Source organism: Podarcis cretensis (genome assembly GCF_951804945.1).
Source record: "Podarcis cretensis genome assembly, chromosome: 3".
NCBI classification, from domain to species: domain Eukaryota; kingdom Metazoa; phylum Chordata; class Lepidosauria; order Squamata; family Lacertidae; genus Podarcis; species Podarcis cretensis.
In genome coordinates this window covers 20,221,548-20,237,654 of record NC_137172.1, presented here as the reverse complement: position 1 = coordinate 20,237,654, position 16,107 = coordinate 20,221,548, and the positions used below count along the sequence as shown (strand labels likewise).

The 16,107-nt window shown below is 45.9% G+C and overlaps 1 protein-coding gene across 1 annotated transcript in view; it reads left to right on the top strand.

The window, feature by feature from the left end:
* Nucleotides 1-16,107, top strand: part of TTC7A (tetratricopeptide repeat domain 7A) — a 191,029-nt gene that overhangs the window by 129,769 nt on the left and 45,153 nt on the right. The window contains exons 18-19 of the mRNA XM_079968587.1: nt 256-390; nt 12,281-12,483. Of these exons, the coding sequence (XP_079824713.1) occupies nt 256-390; nt 12,281-12,483 (338 nt within the window). The remainder of the gene's footprint in view (nt 1-255; nt 391-12,280; nt 12,484-16,107) is intronic.

Here is a 16,107-nt window from a genome sequence, read left to right as displayed (position 1 = left end):
CTGGTCCTGTTAGCTAGGGATGATGGGAGTTGTAGTCCCAAAACATCTGGAGGGCCAAGTTTGGCCATGCCTGCTTTAAGACAAACACAGCTCTGGACTCTTCTGGAAAGCTGCCTAATATACATATTTTCACCCTTGGTTTACATCAGGAATGGAGAAAGGAGATCACTCCCCACCTCCATTAGCTAAAGAACAATATTTTGATTGGATAACTGGATCAATGTTTTGTGAGTGTATTTGTTTGTTTGTTTTCAGGCTCCCAGCGAGCGTCTTCCATTGCAGCCTCGCGGCTGGAGCAGGCCATGTCTGAAGTCACCATGCACAGCACAGCCTTGAAGCAAGGGCCTATGCAGCTGTGGACGACTCTGGAACAGATTTGGTTGCAGGCTGGTAAGTCTGCTTATTCTTTTTAAGACGGTTCCATACAGTGCTGTTTTTCTAGATAAAGAGGTGCCGGAACTCACTATGAACACCTCCCTTGTTCTCTTACAATTGCAATGGCGGCCACCTGAGAGGTGCCGGAACTGAGTTTCGGTGAGTTCCCTCTGGAAAAAACCTCTGGTGCAATGTATCAGGTTTGTTTTTAGCTGGTGACAATCCTTTATGGCAAAAAAATGGTTGTTGTTTTTTTACTATTATTATTATTATTATTATTATTATTATTATTGAATTCTATACCACCCTTCATCTGAGGATCACAGGGCAGTTTACAATATAAAAACACAAATGTACATAACATAAAGGTAAAGGTAAAGGGACCCCTGACTATTAGGTCCAGCCACGGACGACTCTGGGGTTGCGGCACTCATCTCGCTTTATTGGCCGAGGGAGCTGGCGTACAGCTTCTGGGTCATGTGGCCAACATGACTAAGCCGCTTCTGGCAAACCAGAGCAGCGCATGGAAATGCCGTTTACCTTCCCGCCGGAGCGGTACCTATTTATCTACTTGCACTTTGATGTGCTATCGAACTGCTAGGTTGGCAGGAGCACGGACCGAGGAATGGGAGCTCACCCCGTCACGGGGATTCGAACCGCCGACCTTCTGATCAGCAAGCCATGGGCTCTGTGGTTTAACCCACAGCGCCACCCGCATCCCCTACATAACATAGTAACATGCAAAAAGAATACCCCCGATACCCCATTTAAAAGGCTTCTTAACAGTAAGAGCAATTCAAGGATGGAACCAATTGCCTAGCCATGGGACAGTGGGCTCTCCCTCACATCTTCAAACAGGGACTAAGCTGCCATCTCTTGAAAGTAATCTTACCTTTGAACTTCCTGCACTGAATGGATTAAGCTTAAGACCATTTCCAATTCTGGTTCATTCCATTCCAACTCTACAAATGCTTTCTATTCCGGTGTTCACCCCTTTCTGTTATTAGTTATTATAAAGCACCTCTGCTTTTTAGGGACTGTACAAAAATTAAAAAAAACCCGCACAGTCCCTCCCCACAGGCATTACAACCTAATAGTCTCAATGCAAAAGGGCTAAATGGGGACAATTTACAGGGATACGTACCAGAAAACAAGGGTCATTCCTAGTAAACAGGGACCTTTGGAGAGTGTGAAATATTTGGCAATCTTTTTCTCCCAGAATTTCGTTGGCTAATGGCTGAGAGCTGCTGCAACTCTTTGCATTTCAAAACTTTCTTTTCCCAGCCCACAAGCCTCGTTTCCTAAGCTGACCCCTATTCCTTCTGCTTGTAATACTGTATTATTTTAAGCCTTTTCACTTGACTGCAATGCCCCAGTCTGCTTCCACTGCTGGTTCTCTCTGAGCTAAGCCCATGCTTTACCAAATATGGCCACTCGCAGAAGACTTTGCTCCAGTAATTTGATCCCTGGGTTGGCCGAATGCCCTCCATGTGGAGCCTTGCAGACCTCGCCAGGTAGACCATTTCGCCGTCTTTCACAGCACCGAGGCAAAGGGAGGACTGAAATACCCCGTCTCTCTGCATTCTCCCTTCGAATTCTCCAGCAAAACTGAGCAAACCATTTCCGATCCCCTGGGAGAAAATTAGATATTTGCCCTTAAAGAAATATTGGCATGAATACACCATCAGTGTGCACTGCAGTTGGAATGGAGGGTAGTCATAGCACAGCGAGCTGATGAAAACCATCTGTTCTCCCATGTTGTGTGTACAGTAGGAGCATTTTAAATGTATTTATTTATTTTATTTGTGATGGACAGATTAGTGTGAACCTAGATTTCAGATTAGGAGCAAAGGTGGGGTTGCCGGCGAACTTTACAAAGTCAGGGGCTGGAATGTTTGTCTCCAGGTTGCCCACAACTACACTGGCAGGCTCTGCTGCTTCTCTAGGGAATACCAGTCAGCGTGTGGGTCAGTCGCTGCTGGGCCTCCTTCCCACTTCCAGACAGACATGCTGCTCTACAACCAGTCAATCACCTTTGCTCACAGTTACAGCTCCCTCCCCTATGAAATGGCTTTGCCATGACCAAGGAGCCCAACGTGGTGCCAGTAACCCAACTCTGAGCACAAACACAGCAGACGGTTTTCTGCATCACATAAGCCTCCTTTCTGCTAGAGCTGCGGGTGGGAGCCAGCGTGGTGTAGTGGTTAAGAGCAGTGGACTCGTAATCTGGTGAACCGGGTTCGATTCCCCGCTCCTCCACCTGCAGCTGTTGAATGACCTTGGGCCAGTCACACTTCTTTGAAGTCTCTCAGCCCCACTCACCTCACAGAGTGTTTGTTGTGGGGGAGGAAGGGAAAGGAGAATGTTGGCCGCTTTGAGACTCCTTCGGGTAGTGATAAAGCGGGATATCAAATCCAAACTCTTCTTCTTCTTCTTCAGTTCACAGGGATTACAGATGCCACCTTAGATGGTTAACAATGGGGCTAGCTAAATTCATGGAGGATATGGCTATTGTAGCTTCTAGTCATGATGGCTAAATTCTTCCTCTTGGGTCAAAGGCGGCAAGACTGAATGCCGCCATCTTCTGTGAAACAACAGCACTCAAGCCCTGCTTGTGCTGTTCCTATAATATTCTGGCCACAGGATCCCAGATTAGATAGTTCTTCTGTCTGATATGGCAGGACTTTTCTTAAAATCTTAGATTACAACGGGGGGAGAAATATGTTTTAGGATCACCTCCTTAGCTGTTGTTTTAGAAGGCCACAGGGACCATAATTTGGCCACTCCACCACGTCTCTCTGCTAATTCACCTGAGTAGGGCAGTCTGTTTTGTAACTTTGCACTGTCTTGTTTAATTAGGCTACCTATCCATAGCCACCTGTGTTCAGTGCTTGGGTTACAGGGGTGGGGGCAAATGATGCTTAGTCTGCTTATTTGCTTACTAAGGATCTGCTGTTAGAAGGCTATGAAAGGACACGATGTGGCAAACACTGGGAAGAATGAGTGGTGAGAACTGTGGATTCCATTTACTCCTCACCTACCTTCCCTGCCCCCTCCTAATTCAAGCACTGTAGTCGAGGGAGGAAGTGTCTTGGAAAAGACCCAATAAAAACATCTGTATGCAAACTACAAGGGGACACATAGAAGCTTCCTTGGTAGGGATCTAAGGAGAAGCAAACTAGTTCAGCATCTTAGAGAGAAGGAAGTGCTTCCAATCAGTCTTGGGTGTTGGAAGGCCCTTGAATTTCCGAAGGTTCAGCATTGGCCAGTTTGTATCTTGCTTTCACAACCTAGTTGGGAGAAGAAAAGTACATTTTCTGCATAAACTCAGCCATGAATTTCTGAGACCTTGCAATGGCTGGTGGGGGACTCTGATGATGATGAGTCTCAGGCTGTTTCCTGAAAAGGAAAACCAGAGGTCTCCTGTTTGAGAACTTCTTGGTTAGAGGACATGGCCCTGCCTCCATCCTTTGACTAAGAGGATGAGTCTCCTTCAGTACCTCCCATCTCTCTAACCTCACAGAAGTTCAGGACTGCAACATTAGGCGAGGAGCTCTACAGCCCAGCCTGCTGTTCCAGGGAGGCAGAGCTTACCCCACCAGCCATTTTTGCCAGCCTCCATAAGGCCTCTGTTGGCTTTTGTTTCTACTGGAACAACATCTTCTTATAGCTACCTTAAAAGGAAAGAGCTTCAGCCAGCTCACTTGGAGCTATCCAGAATCCTATTTTTGTCTGTCATCTGTGTAAGCAAGCTTCTGACTGGACGTCCGCTGCTTTGGTGTGACTTGACTTTGCCTTCCTTGCCTGGACTTTGCCTACTTGATCCGGTTTTGGCTATTGTAGTTTGGCTTTGTCTACCTTGATGAGCCTTTATTTTGCCAGATTCTACCTGCTTCCCACACAAGACTCAAGTACCCATGGAACAGGATAAATTCAGCAACATCAACTCTATCCCTCCTTCCCCCCTACCTGCAGTGGCTACTAAAGGACTGGAGGCCTTGGGTCTCAGGTGGTTCATTCTGCAGAAATCCACTTTTTAAAAAACCAGACAAAAATCAGAATTGCTTCTGCCTATGCAGTGCTGGGGAGAATGATTCTTGACATCAACTTTGGAAAGCGTCCAGAGGTACAGAGCAGTTGGCATTTTACATGAGCCAGCATTAATCTGTGCTCCTTTTTATTGTGCATCAGTGGCAAGTTGACATGGTTTGTCCAGCAACAAAAGGCTGTCAGAAGTAATACAAGTCAAGCAATAGCTTTGCATGTCTTCCGCAGAGGGCAGGCAATCTGTGGAGCGTTTGCTACTGTTCTCAGGAAATGGAGGTGAAGCAGCCATCAAACCTTTTATTCCCCCAATTTGGTACCCTCCAGGTGTTGTTGGACTACAACTCCCACCATCCCTGGCCATTGGCCAAGCTGGCTGCAACTGATGGGAGTTGGAGTCCAAATATATGGAGGTCACCAGGTTGGGAAAGGCTGCTTTAAGGATACCTACTTCTGAACCCAGGAATGTTCTTGTCACTTGGAAAGGGCTCTTTCTATGTTGCCAAGCTTGGGATTTTGCAATTCTCGTTGTGCTTCTCCAGGAGATCTATGGAGATCATCTGCTCCTCCTTCTCTTCCTCCCCCTCCTTAGAAGGAGGTCATGAGACCTACAGGAAAAATTTTCTAGGATTGAGATCATTATCTAAGGTGTTACCATGCGGGAGGACTGTGGGGGCCTAATAGGATATGGCACCTTCTTCAAAACAGCATTAAGCCCCCACAAAATAAATAAATGGCTAGTTAATTTTTTGCAATGAATCTTGCTTTTCTGCACATAACTACTGATGGTATTTCTGACACGTGGAAAAAAAAGAAATCAAACCCTCCTTCCAATATATATAATGTATGCAGTCTCCTTGTATGGTTGGCCTGGAGGTGACATTTACTCATCCCAGGTCATCTGACCAGCAGAGATTTACAAGCCTGATTCAAACAGTTTGTCGTTCTTCCAATCTGATTTCTGCTGAGCGCTCTGTAAATTAGTTCCATAGATTAGAAGTGCTTCTGGTTCAGCAGTAAGCAGAATGAATGACTAATAGGAGCATACAATTAAATTTCTTGGAAGCACAGGTTTATTGCAAGCCAAAACAATCTCCTTTTGTCATACCATTTTTCTTCCTTGTTGGCTAGACGTGCATCCTTTCTCTGCTCAGCTCTCTAAGCCAGCCGTCACTTTCCCTCTCCTTCTGTCAGAAAGATTCTGTCTCTTGTTTTGTTCTTAATTCAAAGTAGCCAAGTTGCAGATCTACTTTTCCACACACACAAAATTAACTTTGTGCAAATTAAGCCTTCCATGCCATCCTTTAAGGATTACCATTCCCCTAGCAAGTACATGGGCTGGGCCTTCAATTAGCCTTGCTGCCTTGTCATTCTTGTTACACTTCTGACTTTGATTTTGATTTTTCTGGTCTTTAAATATTTGCATCTGAAGAGGCTTGATAGGCCCCCACAAATTCATAACAGTAAAAGGCTGGAAGGGCTGCTTAGCTCCCTCTCCATCCCCCTTCTTCCCATCCTCCCCCCAATCATTTTTCTTTTCTTTTTTGCAAGTGGAATTATATTGTTGGTTGCTAACAGATTGACGAATATGGTAATGCGCTTATGCAATATTCCTCCTGCTATCCTCATTTAGCTCCCAACTCTGCAAGATACTTCAGCGCGTGTGCGGCTAGCATTTATGCACGTGAATTAAGCTGACTGGTTTTCAGGCTCAGGGTTCTCCAGGTGTCTAAACACCTCTCTGGAAAGCAGGGGACGGGAAACCCTTTTCAACCACAGGGCCCCATTCCCTCACGCCCAACCTTCCAGAGCCCCATGCCGGTGTGGTGGGTGGAGCCAAAGTCCAAAGTCGGTGGGGCAATGCATAGAATCGTAGAATTGCAGAGTTGGAAATGCTTGGAAGGCAACTATGCTTTACCACCAACCAGAAGGGACCCTGAGGGTCATCTAGAAGCCCTCCTGGAATGCAGGAATCCTGCCCACAGCCATCCCTGGTTGGGTTCGAACCAGCAACCTTCTGGCGAACAACCAGATGCACTGACCCCTCGCACCAAGTGTCTGCATGTGCCTCTTAGCTTTGTACAGTAGGCTACTATGGTGTTTGCCCTCCTAGGTGTGTGACATCACACTGAGTTTGTAAGGAAAGGGTTAACTAATTGTAAAATGACTAACCAATGGGAACCCAAGGGGAGGAGTTAGAGTTAGAGTTAGTGTGGTTGAGAAGTCAGTTTGGAGTTAGGGAAGAGATAGAGAGGATAAGTCTGTGGGTTGGGCTAGTCTGATGTGAGAGAGTGAGAGAATTTGTTAAGAGGAGTCAGTCAAACAGTTTAGATAATCAGTCAGAAGGTATTAGGAAGGTATAGGCCGGTAAAGAAACTAAAGTTAAGAAACTGACAGGAATATTATCTGAGAAACCATAAACTTGCTTATAAAATGCTTATAAAATAATGCTTATAAAATAAACTTGTTTATTTGGTTCAGTTTTAACAACTGTCTGGACTAAGTGTTTTACCCGGGAGTAACGCTTGGTGGCAGCTGGGAAGCGAGCACAGTGGTGGCACAGGGATCAATAGACCGTTAAACGTCTGGGGACCCTGTGTGATCGCCACAGCGACATTCCATCCACACAAAAATCAGGTCTCTACTCATACACACACACCATTTGCAGTGAGCAAGAAGCAAGATTGCAATTCAAGGGCAGATCCTTGTCTGGCTAAAGCACTCAACGAGGATAGAAAGCAGGACTGGTGACAGGGGATGGCCAAGGGACAGATACAAATGCACAGAGGGTCACTTTTGATTCCTGGGCCTGAGGTTTTCCCCACCCCTGCTGAAAAGGGGAAAGAGGAATGTTGTGGTCCAGAGCTGTGACCATGCTTCATTTTGGCCTTGGGAAGGGCTGAGGTTCCTTTGGAGTCTTAAATATCCCACCCTGTGGGTGTTTGCTGAGCTCTAAGTTGGAATCTCCTTTCTTGTGACTTGAACCCTTCCAGAGAAGGAGGAAACAAGATCTGTTCTTTTCAGTGGGTCTACTCAAACATACTTGAATACAGCCCTGATTATTATTGTTATTTTAATAAGCCTTAGATGTGAAATAATCAGGCATTGTGTGTTCACCAAGCAAAGCACCAACTGCCCCAGCCAGCAATGGACCTGAATGTTGCTAGCCAGGACAAGTAAAAGCCCAGCTTGCAGCTGACGGCTCCCACACTTCCAAAATGGTTGATGCCAAGTGAAAACGTGTCTCTTTTCTGCATTGCAAATAGCTGTATGGATCAGCCTTCTGTTACTTCCTAGCATCACTAGCAAATGTAATATTGTTTACTCAAAATAGTTTTGAGTTTCCTCTCTTACTTCGTTCCACAAGAAGCACACAGCCTGTTGTTTTCATGTACCTAGAGGTAAGGTTATATCCTCTCAGAGCATGGCAAGCATGAGCAAGTACACCAAGATTTAGGGCTTTAATAAAAAAAAGATTCTTCCGCTACTGGTTGTTGTGATGTGCACCCCATGTGAAGACTCCTGGTGTTCTTTGAAAATATTTAATAACATTTGGGAGGCTGATTGGCTCACGCATTGCACGGCTGAAAAGAGTCAGAGGGCTAGAGCTGAAAATAAGGTAACAGTGGCATTGCTTGCAAAAGAAAAAAAGGGGGGGCAATGAGGATTTCATTCCTGGCCAGTTGCCCTAAAGGCAACCAGAGAAAGTGCAAATGTTACTTCCCAGTGCCCTTTTGGGTGGTTTTTCTCAAGCCCACATCTCTATTTATCCTCTACCCAGAGAAGCAAGAGGCGTTATCAAGAGTTAAGAAACACATTCCAGCTAGACGAAAACACTTGGGGCGCAAAGAAGGGCCAGTGAGGAGTGCAGCCTGAGGAGAGTTTTGAGGGCCAGAGAGAGAGGATTGGAGGGCCACATTCAGCTCCAGACCTAAGGTACTTCACCTTAGAGCTTTTCCTGTGCTGACAAAAATATCCTGGGCCCACTTATATAAACCATGGGCTCCCAATAAGTGAATTCACCAAAAAGAACCAGAGGCGTCTTCTGTTTAGGCTGAGACGTCACCTGAATGGTAATTCTTATTGGTACTTCAGGCTTTTATGAGCCTCTGGTCCCTGGCTGGTGATTCTTAGCTTTTGGCAGTTCCCTAAGACTGCTGAATAAGGGACGCGGGTGGTGCTATGGGTTAAACCACAGAGCCTAGGACTTGCCGATCAGAAGGTCGGCGGTTCGAATCCCCGTGACGGGGTGAGCTCCCGTTGCTCGATCCCTGCTCCTGCCCACCTAGCAGTTCAAAAGCACGTCAAAGTGCAAGTAGATAAATAGGTACCGCTCTGGCAGGAAGCTAAACGCCGTTTCCGTGCGCTGCTCTGGTTCGCCAGAAGCGGCTTAGTCATGCTGGCCACATGACCCGGAAGCTGTACGCCGGCTCCCTCGGCCAATAAATCGAGATGAGCGCCCCAACCCCAGAGTCGGCCATGACTGGACCTAATGGTCAGGGGTCCTTTAAGACCGCTGAACTGAAAGCAAGCTCTGGTGCCTGTCATTAGCCATTGGCCAGGCGACCAAGGACCACTGTGGACCTCAACCCCTGCCTGCTCAGAACATCATGACAAAGGGAAGACCAGCCTAGCCCCCCCCCCCCCGGCCAGAGAAGGAGCAGCTGCTAGGAGTTTGCTTCCCCATCCCTGCCAGAAAAAGTAGACTTCAAGTACCAGTTGCCCTTGGACTAGAGAGTGGGAGGTCAGTAAACTCATGTTCCCACCCATCCGTCAAAGAACTAAGGGGTTTGGGGTGGGGTGGCTTTGGGGCTATGGGGTATGGGTTGGTGTTCTTCCCAACTGCTTATAAACTGTCTTGGGAACCATTTGATTGAGAGGTGGGGTATAAGCCTTCAAATTAAAATAAGCAACCTTAGGTCCCCATGCCCTGGCTCTTCTTACTGGTGAACTTGGAAGGAAAAGCCATCTATCTCATTGTTTATTTAAATAATTTCTTTTTCCATTTCATATTGCAGAAACGCCATACGTGCAGAATAGCCTGAGAAAAAGGGTGTGCTCTTAATTTGCCGCCCCACACACGAAGAAATTCGTCAAAGGCCTGCACCTTTCATCTAGTTTAAGGCAACACTTCAGTACAGTCCTGTTCAGGTCTGCTCAAAAGTCAGCCACACTGAGTTCAATAGGACTTACTCCCAGACAAATGTTTATCATATCATATTCTTAGGAATGTAAAATACTTTTTTTGTCCGGTCTCTTGCTACTAATACAGCGGCAATACAAATGGCGTCCAATTCATGCATTAGCATTCTATCTGCTACCTAAAAGAAGTTCTGCCAGGCAATGGAATAATCATAATTATTTTTGTTTAAAAAAAATGTGTTTCTCCATAGCCATAAACAAGAATTACTGCATTTCTTTCAGTGTCAAATATTTCAATTTTAGTGAGATGGTTCAATAAAAACAAAACATATTTTTTCTGAACGTTTTGTGAAGACTTAATAACATTTGCACGTAGGGATAATAAATCTTAGTGTTTACATTAACAAAAATCGATTGATAATGTCAGTGGGTTGCATTAGTATTCTCGTTCAATATTTCTCATTGTGAAAAAGTAACAGAACAATTACTTCTTGTTGAGCAAAGTAAACAGTCGAACGACCTCATTTTTATTAGTCCATTTTTTCCTTTTTCCAAATGGATCTCCCTCTGTACTGTGCACGTGAGTTAAAATAGCCATGAATAATAGACTCTGTTAATGCTTTTAAAATAACTTACAACTATCGTCTCTGGTGTGCTGGTTTTCTCAATACCCAGCTAAACATAACTTTTTTCAGCAAAGCGCAGCGAAAGTTTATTAATCTAAAGCATTTTTAACTTGTTCTTCAGCTAAAAAGGCTCCCAGAATGGCTTATATGAGGTTGATAACAAACAAGACAGTCCCTCCACCTCAGGCTTGCAATCTAAAAGGCATGGCACAAAAGGTTAAACTGATGAGGAGGGAAAAGGAAAGCAAGCAACTTCACTTACCGTATTTTTCGCCCTATAGGACGCACTTTTCCCCCTCCAAAAATGAAGGGGAAATGCGTGTGCATCCTATGGGGCGAATGCAGGCTTTCGCTGAAGCCTGGAGAGCGAGAGGGGTCGGTGCGAACCGACCCCTCTCGCTCTCCAGGCTTCAGGAGAGCCGCAGCGCCAGTCCCACAAGGTCGGGGGACAGCGGGGAGGCGGAACGCCACCATCCCGCTGTCTCCCGATGTGGTTTGGAGGCTGACGGCGGGGAGACGTGTGCTTCTCCCGGCCGCCAGCCCCGCAAGCTCCGGGGACAGCGGGGAGGCGCAGCGCGTCTTCCCGCTGTCCCCGGACCTGGTCTGCAGGCGGGCGGCGGGGAGAAGAGCCCTTCTCCCCGCTGCCGGCCCCACAAGCGCCTGGGGGGGGGGGAAATAAATTTTTTTTTCTTTATTTCCCCCCCAAAAAACTTGGTGCGTCCTATGGGCCGGTGCGTCCTATGGGGCGAAAAATATGATACTTAAGCAAGTTTACTTAAAATCACAAAGTTCTCATAATAGCCATATTGAATGGAAACAGTTCAGGGGGAGAAGGAGCCAAAAGCTCTCCACCACCTCAGAATGTAAAATAAGCTTCTGAGCATGTCAATTAGAATTCAGCCGATCTGCCTTGGTAGTGTCTGTGCACAAGTGTGTTGATGTTACAGATATTTCCTTGTTGGGGATGAGAGCTTAACTGCCTGCCTCCAGATCTGACAGTGATCCATTTTACTGAACTGTCAGGACTATGAGCCTGTGAAAAGTTCCAAGTATTAATAACGCATACCACCCATTTTACAGAGCCTGCTTCTTTCAAACTTTGTGATAATTGTGCACTTCCCTGCTCTGTAGCAACGTGCATGAGAACTTGCTTTCACCTTGACTCTGCATTCCATTCGCAAAATAGGTTCTGTAGCTTCTTCAACCCGACCATTAGAGCAAGGCTTATAGCTCAGTGGCAAAGCGTTTGCTTTTCAGGCCTAGATAACTAAGCTCATCTCCAGCGAAACAGGGTTCTCCCTCTTATTTGCTGTAGTTTACGCAATGACTGTGTTCTGCCAGCACCATGGGAGACAGTAGGCAAGGCATAGGCAAACTCAGCCCTCCAGATGTTTTGCGACTACAATTCCCATCATCCCTGACCACTGGTCCTGTTAGCTAGGGATGATGGGAGTTGTAGTCCCAAAGTTTGGCACTGTCTCTCTTTTCCCACCATCTTCTATTACCCACTCCCTTCTTTTCCCTCACATATCAGTTTGTTTAAGCTGTAAATCTGCAGGCAGGATGTTGTTGGTGCTAATTCTACATTTTAACAGTGCTTTGTTTTCTTTGAGGCACTAAAGAAATTACTTTTATTTCCCAGGTGACTGGGGGAAGACCCATGCCTGCGAACAAAAGAAAAAGAAAAAGAGATTCAATTTAATACTTATTTAATTGGGGGGGGGCAGCTAAACTAAGGGCTGCACTAAACCACAACAAAGCTGCAAAAAAACCCCCCAAAAAACCCCCAGAAGCAGCAAATCCAGCAGGTTTATTACATGCTTCTTAAATATCCAGTTTTCTTCTCATTTATGAACCAACCCAGGAGACTGATTGTGTGGCCGGTGAGCAAGCTATGGTTCATGAGTCCGTAAAATACACAAATGCCAGAAAGCACACATTTTCAAAATTGACACGTCATAAGTGGGGTCGTTTCTCACGAGGCTAACGTCTTGTCCTTAACCAGCATTGTCAATGTTTCAGCTCTCCAGGAGGATGCCAGGGGACACCCATTTAAATGCACCGCTTTGCCTTGTTTCGTTTTTGTTTTGTAGCCGAACTCTTCATGGAGCAGCAGCACCTCAAAGAAGCAAGCTTCTGTATCCAGGAGGCAGCCAGTCTCTTCCCCACATCTCACAGTGTGCTGTACATGCGGGGGAGGCTGGCGGAGATGAACAGCAGCTTGGAGGAGGCTAAGCAACTGTATGATGAGGCACTGACTGTGAACCCAAACGGAGTGGAAATCATGAACTGCCTGGTGAGCATGCAGCTTTGTGTTCTTGTCATATAATGAGGGTGTCCTACTGGCGTCGTCAGGGTGGAGGAATGGGATCTGGGGAGAGACAGTACCATAGTTATAGTAAGGGAATGCAGGGTCCTTGCACCACAGTTCAAGAAGGACACTGCCAAACTGGAACGTGTCCAGAGGAGGGCAACCAAAATGGTCAAAGGCCTGGAAACGATGCCTTATGAGGAACGGCTAAGGGAGCTGGGCATGTTTAGCCTGGAGAAGAGGAGGTTAAGGGGTGATATGATAGCCATGTTCAAATATATAAAAGGATGTCACATAGAGGAGGGAGAAAGGTTGTTTTCTGCTGCTCCAGAGAAGCGGACACGGAGCAATGGATCCAAACTACGAGAAAGAAGATTCCACCTAAACATTAGGAAGAACTTCCTGACAGTAAGAGCTGTTTGACAGTGGAATTTGCTGCCAAGGAGTGTGGTGGAGTCTCCTTCTTTGGAGGTCTTTAAGCAGAGGCTTGACAACCATATGTCAGGAGTGCTCTGATGGTGTTTCCTGCTTGGCAGGGGGTTGGACTCGATGGCCCTTGTGGTCTCTTCCAACTCTATGATTCTATGATTCTATGATTCTAACTGTGATTCGATGTTTATTTGGAATTCTCAGCATCCTTATGCTCTGTGCAAATGGAGTGTGTTGTGAATGGTGAGATCCAGGTGAGATGGTTACCAACAGCAAACACCCTTGCCGTATCTGTTGCTGAACGCTCCTGGCCCTAAATGTTTGACGCTGGGAACATAATAATAATAATAATAATAATAATAATAATAATAATAATAATAATTTATTTATACGCTGCCCATCTGGCTGGGCCTCCCCAGCAACTCTGGGTGGCTTCCAACAAAATATTAAAATACAATAGTCTGTCAAACATTAACAACCTCCTTGAACAAGGCTGCCTTCAGATGTCTTATAAAAGTCAAATAGTTGCTTATTTCCTTGACACCTGACAGTGGGCGTTCCACGGAGCACTCCTTCAGGTATACAGGACCGAGGCTGTTTAGGGCTTTAAAAATCAGCACAAGCACTTTGAATTGTGCTCGGAAACATACTGGGAACCAGTGTAGACCTTTTAGGACTGGTGTTATATGGTTTTGGCGGCTGCTCCTAGTCACCAGTCTAGCTGCCTCATTCTGGATTAGTTGTAGTTTCTGAGTCACCTTCAAAGATAGCCCCATGTAGAGCACATTGCAGTAGTCCAAGCGGGAGATAACCAGAGCACGTATCACTCTGGCGAGACAGTGTACAGGCAGGTAGGGTTTCAGCCGGTGTACCAGCCAGAGTTGGTGAACAGCTGCATTGAATGCAGAATTAACCTGCACTTCTATGAACCTCTTCATTGGGTTTCATTGGAGCACTCCCTTATTCTGGAGTTCAGAGGTATGGCAGCATGGCATGTGCTTAGAAGAGGCTGCCCCTCGTGTCTCTCTGCACAAGTCATAGCTCTGGACTTGCTTGCTTTCTGCTAGGTGATGCCCAGAGAGGTAATTCATGTAGAAACACAGCAGGAGGCATATGATTCCTTTTTTCTCTTGAGGCGGTTTCAGTGGTTCCCAGTCTGCTTCCAGGCCCGGTTCAAAGTCTTGTGCCTACCTTAAAGCCCTGCAGGCTTGGGGTCCAGGTGTCAGTAGGCATGCTGTCTCCCTAAACCCATAAATGAATTGTGAACACAATACTTGAACTCTTAAAATCCTGAAGAGGCTTCCCAACAGCCAAGGGGTAAGCCTAGTCCCACGTACAGCAATGGAATATCCAGAAATTATTGTTATTATTTATTAAATGTGTACACATCCCTATACCCATGGATCTCAGGGTGGTTTACAACATAAAATCACAATATAAAAAGACAAAATACATATTAAAAATAAAAACAAGAACAACCTAATAATCCCCTCCTCCCCAACACATTTGAAAAGGGCATTGGATGTCAAAATCAAAAATAGATGCCCACTTAATATATACAGGTCACCAAACAGCTTTTCCTGGGGCCAAATTTGCATGTAATGGCTGGGATGTAATTGGGCACCAAGGGAAGGCACAGGGAAGTCTGTTGTTGCCTTGGCAAAGTTCCAACCTGACCTGGAAGCTTTTATTGTTCTTCCAGGTCAGGGGGAGCCAATGGCTGGCCTGGACAGGCAAAGACATTCCAGAACCTAGGGACACTTAAGCCCCTAGGAAACCATTCACTGTGGAGCCTCGGTAGCTCACCATGTTAGGTACAAGTCTATGAATCAGATAGTTACTGGTTCTACTCCCGGGAGATCCTGACACTGAGCTTCCGGATGGCAGGCTTTTTAAATTTGTATTTTCTTTTAAGAGCAGCATTCATATAGCTAGCTGTTCTTTCAGAAAGCCTTTCCCTTAGCTGCATAGGAATGTGTCTCCGTGAACAGCTCCGGTCCTTCCGAAAGAACTTTTAAATGATTCAGCTGCATCAGTAGGGACCAGCTGTAGGTATTTCTTCCACAGAATCAGACCCATCTATGTGTCTGGGTTGTTTAAACAAACCCCAGCCATGTGTGTTGTTGTTTAGTCATTTAGTCGTGTCCGACTGTTCGTGACCCCATGGACCAGAGCACGCCAGGCACTCCTGTCTTCCACTGTCTCCCGCAGTTTGGTCAAACTCATGCTGGTAGCTTCGAGAACACTGTCCAACCATCTTGTCCTCTGTCGTCCCCTTCTCCTTGTGCCCTCCATCTTTCCCAACATCAGGGTCTTTTCCAGGGAGTCTTCTCTTCTCATGAGGTGGCCAAAGTATTGGAACCTCAGCTTCATGATCTGTCCTTCCAGTGAGCACTCAGGGCTGATTTCCTTCAGAATGGATAGGTTTGATCTTCTTGCAGTCCATGGGACTCTCAAGAGTCTCCTCTAGCACCATAATTCAAAAGCATCAATTCTTCGGCGATCAGCCTTCTTTATGGTCCAGCTCTCACTTCCATACATCACTACTACCTGCCGCATTCTGGATTAGTTGTAGTTTCCAGGTCACCTTCAAAGGTAGCCCCACATGGAGTGCATTGCCATAGTCCAAGCGGGAGATAACTAGAGCATGCACCACTCTGGTGAGACAGTCTGCGGGCAGATAGGGTCTCAGCCTGCGTACCAGATCGAGCTGGTAAACAGCTGCCCTGGACACAGAATTGACCTGCGCCTCCATGGACAGCTGCGAGTCCAAAATGACTCCCAGGGGTGCGACCTCAACTTTTTTAAGTCAGCCCTTGGGCTTTGGAAGAAATGGACTGCGTGCACCTAGGAAGGTTGCTGCCAACACTCAAACTCCCAGAGCAGCTGTAATGTCATACTCATGAAAAGAAAGTAATCGATTCAAGTTTTGAATAGATTCAAAACACAACTTATTCCGCTATGCAGACTTTTTCTTAACAATATCAGACCAAGGATGTCTGGCCTGGAATTCTCTCCCTCTTCACTTTATCCCTGTAATATTTTTTTTTACTTCTGTTTTTTTACTTCTGTCTTTTATCTATTACTTGTGTATGTCTAAAAAGGCAATTATCTAGGCTTTGTGACTATTGTAAAGATTAACTACTCAAAGACCAAGGTTATGGTCTTTGGAAAGAAACG